The sequence below is a fragment of the Galeopterus variegatus genome, unplaced genomic scaffold (assembly GCF_000696425.1).
Source record: "Galeopterus variegatus unplaced genomic scaffold, G_variegatus-3.0.2 Scaffold4434, whole genome shotgun sequence".
NCBI lineage: Eukaryota > Metazoa > Chordata > Mammalia > Dermoptera > Cynocephalidae > Galeopterus > Galeopterus variegatus.
The window spans coordinates 57,948-68,490 of NW_007730545.1; the positions used below are offsets into that span (position 1 = coordinate 57,948).

The 10,543-nt window shown below is 43.5% G+C and overlaps 1 protein-coding gene across 1 annotated transcript in view; it reads right to left on the reverse strand.

The window, feature by feature from the left end:
- LOC103603083 (aryl hydrocarbon receptor nuclear translocator 2-like) overlaps nucleotides 1–10,543 on the reverse strand; it is a gene marked incomplete at its 3' end in the record, with an annotated part of 113,581 nt that overhangs the window by 54,349 nt on the left and 48,689 nt on the right. The window contains exons 4-6 of the mRNA XM_008587560.1: nucleotides 9,478–9,580; nucleotides 5,236–5,301; nucleotides 4,806–4,891 (exon numbers count right to left, since the gene is read on the reverse strand). Of these exons, the coding sequence (XP_008585782.1) occupies nucleotides 4,806–4,891; nucleotides 5,236–5,301; nucleotides 9,478–9,580 (255 nt within the window). The remainder of the gene's footprint in view (nucleotides 1–4,805; nucleotides 4,892–5,235; nucleotides 5,302–9,477; nucleotides 9,581–10,543) is intronic.

Here is a 10,543-nt window from a genome sequence, read left to right on the forward strand (position 1 = left end):
AAAAAAAAAAAAAAAAAAAAAAAAAAAAAAAAAAAAAAAAGAACACAACATGAAATCTAATCTCTCAACATGTTTTTAAGTGTACAATCTCTTATTGTTAACAATGGGCACTATATTGCAGAGCGGATCTCTGGAACTTATTCATCTTGTGTAACTAAATTTTCTAATACGTGGAATTAAAACATGTTAACACGCTGCCATATTTGTCTTATTTTTATCTTACAACAATAAAAGATGTTCAGGGTAACGGGAGGGCTTCCTTATCCCATTCTGCTTCCTTTCTCCTGAGAAGTAAAAAACGTTATGGCTTTAATAACCATCTATATGTTCATGACTTCTGAGTTTATCCCTTCAGCATGAATTATCCAACATACTCATCTTGTTTATTGTCTATTTTCATTTTCAGAGTATAGAATGTTGTCCATTTTGTGCACTGTTGTATCTACAGTGTCTGAATAGTGCTTAGCACATATATAGCAGGTGTTCAATAAATGTGTTAAATGAATGAGTGAATCTACGTGTTTAAAGTTTACTATATGTATGTATCCTTAAACAATGTTTCTTAAAAATGTACGCAAATGAGCTCTCACATTTTCCTGGGTTTAACCTCCAGGAGGCCCACCAAATTCTTAGAGTGGAAAGCCAAGAAAAATCCCCTCCTGTGATTTTTTCACAGGAGAAAAATCTCCCCCTAGGCAGCCAGGGGGCGAGGGGAGAGGAAAAATAACCATTTTGAAATATGCCCAGAGCATTCTCCATAACAAAGGCCTACTCTTCAAGAGAAAGAGTATTTCAGATCTTATCTTACTTAGGGGGAAGGGAAGTTACCCACTTTCAGCCCATTTTATCACTTCTATCTGACCTAAGGGAGGGGTGCAGGGCAGGGAGGAGGAGCTAAGAAACACTTTTGAAGGACACAGGCCCACTAAAAAGATTGAGATGTAATCATAAGATCATAGAAAAATTCCTCTCCTGCACTCTTCACCACCACACCAACAGGGCTCCAGCATAGTAACTGGATTACAGCTGAGAAGCTGCAAGGCACAGACTCTATATAAGAAGGAGCTCCAGAAGAACCTAAAGGAAGGAGGGGAGTAAAACAAAGACATAAGAGGAATTTATAGCCTCTGACACCTACAGCTACATCATGCTGCCATATTTGTCTTATTTTTATCTTACAACAATAAAAGATGTTCAGGGTAATGGGAGGGCTTCCTTATCCCATTCTGCTTCCTTTCTCCTGAGAAGTAAAAAACGTTATGGCTTTAATAACCATCTATATGTTCATGACTTCTGAGTTTATCCCTTCAGCATGAATTATCCAACATACTCATCTTGTTTATTGTCTATTTTCATTTTCAGAGTATAGAATGTTGTCCATTTTGTGCACCGTTGTATCTACAGTGTCTGGAATAGTGCTTAGCACATATATAGCAGGTGTTCAATAAATGTGTTAAATGAATGAGTGAATCTACGTGTTTAAAGTTTACTATATGTATGTATCCTTAAACAATGTTTCTTAAAAATGTACGCAAATGAGCTCTCACATTTTCCTGGGTTTAACCTCCAGGAGGCCCACCAAATTCTTAGAGTGGAAAGCCAAGAAAAATCCCCTCCTGTGATTTTTTCACAGGAGAAAAATCTCCCCCTAGGCAGCCAGGGGGCGAGGGGAGAGGAAAAATAACCATTTTGAAATATGCCCAGAGCATTCTCCATAACAAAGGCCTACTCTTCAAGAGAAAGAGTATTTCAGATCTTATCTTACTTAGGGGGAAGGGAAGTTACCCACTTTCAGCCCATTTTATCACTTCTATCTGACCTAAGGGAGGGGTGCAGGGCAGGGAGGAGGAGCTAAGAAACACTTTTGAAGGACACAGGCCCACTAAAAAGATTGAGATGTAATCATAAGATCATAGAAAAATTCCTCTCCTGCACTCTTCACCACCACACCAACAGGGCTCCAGCATAGTAACTGGATTACAGCTGAGAAGCTGCAAGGCACAGACTCTATATAAGAAGGAGCTCCAGAAGAACCTAAAGGAAGGGAGGGGAGTAAAACAAAGACATAAGAGGAATTTATAGCCTCTGACACCTACAGCTACATCAAACATTAAACACAGCCCAACTCCTAGCAAGACTGACAGAAAACCCACACTAAAAGCCTATTTACCTCAGTAAATTACCTAATACAACATGGTTGAATTTCAACAAATATTACAAGCCATGCTAAAAGGCAAGGGAAAACACAGTAGGTAGAAACAAAGCAAGTATAGTCTCAGATATGACACAGATTTTGAAATTACCCCAGGGGGAATTTAAAATTAATAAGTTAATAGCTCTAATAGAAGAAGACAATATGCAAGAACAGATAAATAACATAAACAGAGAGAAGGAACTCGAAGAAAGAATAAAAAAGAAATTCTAGAAATCAAAAACACTGTAACATAAATGAAGAATGCCTTTGATAGACTCATCAGTAGACCGAATACAGCCAAGGAAAGAATCAGTGAGTTTGAAGATATGTCAGTTGAAACTTCCCAAGCTGAAATGCAAAGAGAGAAAAGAATGGGGAAAAAGACAAAAAAGAACAGAATACCCCAAAATTGTGGCACAGTTTCAAAAGGTATAATACACATGTAATTGGAATATCAAAAAGAAGAAAGAAAATGGAGCAGAACATGGATGAGTTGTAAATGCATATTGCAAACCTAAGGAAAATAATAAAAATATTTTTAAATAAAAATAACTGATATTCTAAGAAAGGAAAGAAAATGAAATAATATAAAAATGCTCAATGAAAACCAGAGAAGGCAAAAAATGAAGTGGGAAAAGAAACAAAGAACAAGTGCAATGAACAGAAAATATGGTAGCTATTCATCAAACTATATTAATAATCACATTAAATGTGTAAATTGTCAGAGTGGACTAAAAAACTAGACCCAACTATATGTTGTCCACAAGAAACCCAATTTAAATATAAAGCACAGTTAGGTTAAAAGTAAAAAGGTGGGGCCGGCCCGGTGGCGCACTGGATAGTGCGCCGCTTGGGAAGCGCGGTGGCGCTCCCGTCCAAGGGTTCGGATCCCACATACAGACCGGCTCCCGCTCACTGGCTGAGCAAGGCACGGGAGCAACACCGAGGCTTGCAATCCCATTGCCGGTCCCCGGTCCGGTATGGGGGCAACACTGAGGGTTGCGATTCGTTGCTGGACACGGAAAAAAGACAAAAAGACAAAAAAAAAAAAAAAAGTAAAAAGGTGGAGAAAGATATACCATGCTAACACCAGTCAAAAGAAAGCTGGAGAAGCTATAATAATTTTACACAAAGCAGAATTAAGAGCAAGGAAAACTATCAGGGATAAGGAGGGGCATTATATAAAGGGGTCAGTTCTCCAAGAAGACTTACTAATCCTCAACATGTATGCACCAAACAATAGAGCATCAAAATATTTGAGGTAAAACCTGATAGAACTACCAGGAGAAACAGGTGAATCCACTATTAGAGCTGGAGACTTCAACACTTCTCTTTCAGTAATTGATACATCAAGCAGGCAAAAAAGTCAATATGGATATAGTTGCCCTTAACAGCACTATAAATCAGCTTTATCTAATTGACAGCTAAAGAATACTATAACCAACAATAGTAGAATACATATTGTTCTCAAGCTGACATGGAACATTCACTGAGATATATCGCATTCTGGGCCATAAAATGTAACAAATTGTTTAACATTATATATATCCTTTTGTTTAATAACAAGTTTACTGAGATATAATTCACATATCATAAAATTCACCATCTTAAAGTGTACAGTGGTTTTAGTGTATTTACAGAGTTGTACGACTATCACCACTATGCAATTTTAGAATGCTTTTGTTACCCCCAAAAGAAACACAGTACCCATTAGCAGTCATTCCCAATTTTTCCCTCCCTGTAGCACCTGGAAACCACAAATCTACTTTCTGTCTTGATGGATTTGCCTATTCTGGATATTTCATAGAAATGAAATCATATAACATATAGGTTTTTGTGTCTTGCTTCTTTCACTTAGTGTGACATTTTCAAGGTTTGTCCATATTACAGCATGTATCAATATTTCAATGCTTTTTATAGCGGAATAATATTCCATCATATGAATATACCACATTTTATTTATCTATTCATCAGTTGTTGTACACTTGAGATGTTTCCACTTTTTGGTCATTATGAATAATGCTGTTATAAACATTCATGTACAAATTTCTTTGTGGATGTATGTTTTCAGTTCTCTTGGGTATATAACTAGGAGTGAAAATTGCCAAGTAATATGGTAACTCTATGCTTAAAATTTTGAGGAACTGCCAGACTGTTTTTCCGAGCAGCTGCAACATTTTACATTCCCACCAGCAATGTATGAGGTTTCCAATTGCTCCACATTATCACCAACACTTGTTACTACCTTACTGTAACCATCCTAGTGAGTGTAAGAGGTATCTCATTGTCGTTTTGATTTGCATTTCTCTAATGACTTGGACACAACTATCATTTTAAATTGCCACCCTGACTTCACAGAGTGTTCTGAGTGATGGAGCCTAAAAATTAGTTGCTAAGGCTCCAATCACCTTTGGAGAATTAGCTCTTTTTAAAAACCTTTGTTTCAAGAAGCAGGACTTTTTCCAACTACAATGATCATCATGTTCTAACTACCAAGGAAAATAAGAATATTTTCCTGTGTCTTCTTATAAAAGTATATTTCTAAGAGGATACCAAGGTCAGGTGTGAGGAGCATCCTGTCCCCTAGGAATACATAGGCAGGTCTGCTTACCTGCTGGTGGCCAGGCCTTGATGTACCCTGTGCAGTGGACCACAGCATATTGGGCTTCTCCTTCCTTCACAGGGCCAAGGCCATTCCTAAAGAAAGAACATTTGTGAAATTGTTTTCATCACATGGGGGTGAGGCAAGGGTGTTGATGACTCCTTTGGCATCTGAGCTGCTGGGTTATCTTGTTTGCCTCTGTGGTTTTGAATCCCGACTTCCCGCCATCCTGTTTTCCCTCTTCCCACACAGTCTGAAAGTCCAAAATAGATTCCACCCAACTCCCCGTTCTCATCTCAGCCACTGCCAGCCAGATTTGCTGGTCTCTCGGCCCTCTGTACAGTTAGCCCCCTCTTCACGCCGGGCTACTTCTTAGCTTAGGTTATCTAAGCTCTCTGAGAGCACAGTCCCCAGATATACACCAGAAAGGGATACTGACCTGAACCTTTTCCTCATGGTGGTTATTCTGTTTAGAGGAAGGTGGTCCAAAGGAGCATTTCCACACCTAAGATTTGACCAATGTATTAGAACGAGTGAAGACCCAGGCAAGATAACAAAACACAAAGTGCTACAGTCAAGCAGATTTGCCTTAACTGATGCTACACGATTGTTCAGGTGAGACCTATAGCCAATTTCCTTCCAAAGTACAGAAGCAGGCTTGCACGCCTTTGAGTTTTGACTGCCACCAAAGGAAGGAGAGTGTGACTGACTTTGCAATACACACCAAAATTGTTTCAGGACCCAGCCCAGAAGCTGGAGACTCTCAGAGAAACCTGGCCATGCTCAGTCCTGCAGATCATTTCAGTGGAACCGGGTGGCTTTCAGGAAGCAAGGCGAGAGGGTGATGACAGCATAATGTCTCTTTAGGCCTGAGCAGAGACATCAACTCAACACAGATGTTGCCAGTTGATGAACAGTAGCATCGTCTCAGGCATTAGCATCACAGCTGTAGAAACTCTCCTTCCTTCCCTGCAATGTTCTGGCACTAGAAATAGCTAGTCAGCTGGAAGTATGCTGACGGTGGAGGTCAGAGGAAAGACGAGGAACAAACAGATATAGAACCAGGGCTTGTGTGGGTCCTTCTCTGGGAGGCGGGAGATGGAGGCATCATGCTGCCCACTCTATAGGACCTTTCCTGCCTCTCTTCTCAGTGACCCTCTCAGCACCCCAGGCATGCCACACCCAAAGCCTGCATTGTGACCAGCCTTCGACTGCTGCTTGGTATGCCCACTTGTTACAAGCATTTCCATTTCCCAACTACATGACAAGTAACATTGAGATGTCTTAATCTTCAATAAAGGAAAGATAAGCGTCCATTTATACCCTGAGAACTTGGACAGCTGCCAGCACCAGCCTGGTTTTCAAGGCAGGATCAATCCAGGACATCGTCACCCAGGAATGCTGGCATGGCCCTCTGCCCTTTTCTGGAAGACTGTGCCCAGTGTCCTGCTGAAATTAATCTGCCTTATTTGGCAGCTCTCAGCTGATGACAATGCTCCCCACTTCTCAGTAAATCCAGACAGTGTGGGCTTGGCACTTCAAAAAGCACATCCCCTAGAGGGGCACTGGGGCAGGGAGGGGGCTGCCTGAATTTGGTTGATAGGGCAGTTATAATAGCATTATATGCTACTAAGAGAAATGATATACTATGACGCCGCCAATCAACTTAATAAGGGAATTCTTAGATTAAGAATTGATATTGCTGGTGCTGTACTGAATGCCTGCCAAGCTAGCATGGGTGTTTATTCACCAAAGCACTTCTGGGCAGACCCTACTGTGACTGACTGCACTAGCTGATGGCATTTTACCCCTGGGTGGACACTGATGCTTGTGAATCGTGCCGCCCAGCTTGCCCCTGTCGGATGAATGGGGGGCAGGCAGGCTGCAGAGACTCATAAGTCAGATGGAGACGTTTGTGTATTCTGCCACTCCAACGCCAACTTGTGACCTGAGGCAGGTGGTGAAGGGGATTTCATCTGTGACTTCTGGAAGAATTCCAGATGCCCAGCCTGGAGTGGAGCAGACTCAGAGGAAGGGACAGCTTTACTCAAATCCCTGAAGGGCCATTTCTTGTAAAAGGGAGCACAATGCCTCTGCCAGCTCCGAGGGCCCAGCTAGGGGGTCAGAGTGGCAAGTCTCCCCCAACACAGGCACCTCAGTTATCTGAGGTGGATTAACCAGTCTGAAGATGAACAGATCTTGTTTTAAAAATGTAGTTGCTTTAAAAGATTACTTTGAATAAGGGAAAATATATGCTTATTTTAAATCATCTATTGTTTGGAACTTCATGGTACCCAACAGATGCTCAAGTGGTGAGTTATGGCTCCAGTAGCGAACAAAGAAGTAGAAGTGACATTGGTGAGTGGCTCTGCTGTGTCGGGCCTGAGACTGGAGCATCACCAGTACCAGACAGCTGGGCCGGGGGGTGGGAGGGGGGTGGCAGTGGTCAGACAGTACAGGAGATGCTGGGGCTCAATCAGGATTGGTGCAGAAGCACGTGGACTTGTCAGGAGAGGTGCTTGAGGATAGCCTGGGAGATCGCATGTCTGGGATGGCAGGGATTGGCTCCTCTTCTGCAGCAGGTGGCTGAGGTTTGTCCTGCTTACCCTCCTGCAGCTCCAGCTCCTGCTAGTTCTCCCTCTGAGCTCCAGTGATTGATCCTCAGCCCTCACATTCAGGACTCATCAGTAGCATTTAGCAGTTGATCACTCCTTCCTTCTAGAAACTTCCTTTGCCCTCTCTCGTTCCCCTCCCACTTGCCTAGCTGCTCCTTCTTAGTCTCCTTTGCTGGTTTTCCCTTACCTCTCTGATGTATGAGAGCCCCAGGGCTCAGGCCTCTGATGTCTTCTCTGTCTATATTCACTTCTCATGTGTATCTTAGTCTCAAGGCTTTAAATACCATTTCACTGATGTCAATACCCAAGTCCTTATCTTTAGCCCAGACCTCTCCCTTAGAATCCAGAATCACATGCCCAACTATCTACTGATCTTCTCCATTTAGCTATCTGATGGGCATCTCAACCTTAAAATTCTTGAAATTCCCCTCTACTATCCCAAACTAGCTTCCCCAACAACCGTTCCAATCTTCCCATCGTAGCAAATGTCAACTCCATTTTTTTGATGGGGAAGGAAAAAATAATAAGCTTATCTTTGACTTCTCTTATTCTCTCACACCCTACCTGTAGACTGGCTCTAACTTTGAAATATATTCAAAATCTGAGCACTTCCTCACCACGATCACTATTGCCACGTTTCTCAGCTGAATTAATACAACAGCCTCCTCCCTTCTATCCTTCTTCTTCCCCTGCACGTTTATTTTTCACACAAAGCCAGAGCAATTTTTAACATCATTCAGAACATGCCACTCTATGGTCAAACTCCAATGGCCTCCCATCTCATTCAGAGTAAAAGCTGACGTCTTAGAAAGTCAACATGACCTGACATCTACCACCCCTCGGCCAGATCTCTTACCATTGCCCCCACTGCACCCCATTTTCACTCTGCTTCTGAGACACCAACCTCCTTGTTGTTCCTTGAGCATGCCAAGAACATTCCTGTCCCAGGGCCTTTGCACCTGCTATTCCCTCTACCTGGTGTTCTCTTTGTTCAGATATTCCCATGCCTCACTCACTCCCTGTCTTCAGGCCTCTACTCAAATGTCATCAATGAGGCCTTCCCCTAACCACCCTATATGACATGGAAGTTAATAACACCTACTACTTCCTACTTCTTCTTAAATTTGCTTTATTTCCCTCCATAGCACTTACCACCATCTGACATTCCATATATTTACTTGGTACTTTTGTCACTAAAATGACAAATGCATGGAGGGATTTTGTCTGCTTTGTTTGACACTGATTCCCCAGCACCCTGAAGAGCACCCGGCACAGGCAGGCCCTCAATGTAAACTTGTTGAGTAATTGAATAAATGAATGAATGAATGACAGGCATCTTGTCACTTGTCACTGCCTCATGAACTCCACATCCCAGACAGACTCGGCTCCCGTCTTGCACCTCCTACCTTGCAGCTAATACCATCATCCCTCTGGGGCCAAAGGGTTGAAGGTATAGGGGTGTCTTAACTGGACTGGACTGCTCACGATCCTAGCTCTCTCTTCCTTGAAGACATGGCTAAACTCCCCTGCTCACTCCAAAGTTCAGTCACTCCTGCAGTTCTCCAGGAACAATGTACTGACCGAATATGTGCAGAACACTCTGCTAGATGTCAGGGAGGCTCAAAGAGGTATAAATCAAGGCCCCTATCTTCAGGGCATTATAATTTACTCATGGAGTGAAGACATTTACACTTGAAATATAAGAATAAGTATGAAATTAGTAGGTGTTAATATAAAACATGTTGAGAAATATGGAACCTTGGAGAGGTTGGACTTGAGAAGGGCCTTGAAGAATATGGGTAGAAGGTTGAGCGAGACAGTGGACAAGGGGATGCAAATTTAGGAAAGGGCAGAAAATGGTGGGAAATCAGGCAAAATGGGAAGGGAGGAAGAAGGAGGGGGGTCCTTCCAGGACAGACCAAGGAATCTGTATATTCACATGCAGAGGTCAAGAAGATGGAGTCACTGGAGTGAAACCAGGTCGGCACTGTGACCTTAGCAGAGCCACTGAAGGCTCTTAATGGAGGATCGCCCATAGCGATGGCCCAGAGTTCAGCCGAACGCACCTCATCCTGCAGATGAAGGACCTCCGTGAGCCCATGCACATCCTCATGGACGACTGCTGCCCTTCCTTCTTGACTGTCCCAGTCTTCAGGTCCAAGATCCGGCCTAAGAGGGAGAGAAGGGTGTGTGCGTGAGCCTCCGCCTTAGATTGGGAGATAGGGAAGGAGGGTGGGGGACAGCACTCTCCAAATGCTGTGCAAATGATCTGGAATTCTCAAAATTCTTTGGCAGAAACTCGCCGAGCGATGAAATCCATACAAGTTGAAATGCCTTGTTTTCTTCAGAGCAATCTACACTTGCTGCCTCTGCTTCGTTGGCTTCCATCACTCCCAGTCCTACAACCCAGCTTCCTCCCCCCACCCACTCTCTACCACTCTTCCAAGGTCATCAACACCTTCTTTACTGCCAAATCCAAAACACGTTTTCCCTTTATTTTACCTGACTGCTTTGCTGAGCTGGACGTGACTACACCCGAATTCCTTCTCAAGCATCTTCCCTCCCCTTGGTTTCCAACACGGCACTCGATTCTTGTCTCCTGCCTGCCCTCCCTCACCAGAAGCTCCTCCTCAGCCATCTCCCCTTCTCACTCCATATGTCCTCCATGCGGTTTTACCCACTCCAAGGTTTAGTGTTCTGGAAGCTAATGACGCTCCATCTACACCTGTAACACCAACCCCTCCATCTCCTGAGCCCCAGACCCACATCACCAGCAGCTGAATACACCTCAAAGGCAGCTTCACCCAACCCTCCCCAAACACCCCAGACATCAGCAAGAGTATTGCCATCAACACGGGAGTGTAAATCAGAGACCTGGACGTTCACCGTCTGCACACACGGTCTCCGGCCCTCCAGTTCCTCTGCATCCCCCCGCCTCCCCCTACCTCAGAGGAGCAGGTGCTGAGTCTCAGTGTGTTCTCCACATCCCCAGGGGGCTTGGCTCTTCACCTGACCTCTTCCCCCCCCAATTATTTCTAGCTTCTCCCATCCCTACCATCTACTTCCTCCAGTATTTCAACACCACCAAATCTCTTTCATCTTAGGGAGGGAAAAACAAACAGAAGACTTTCT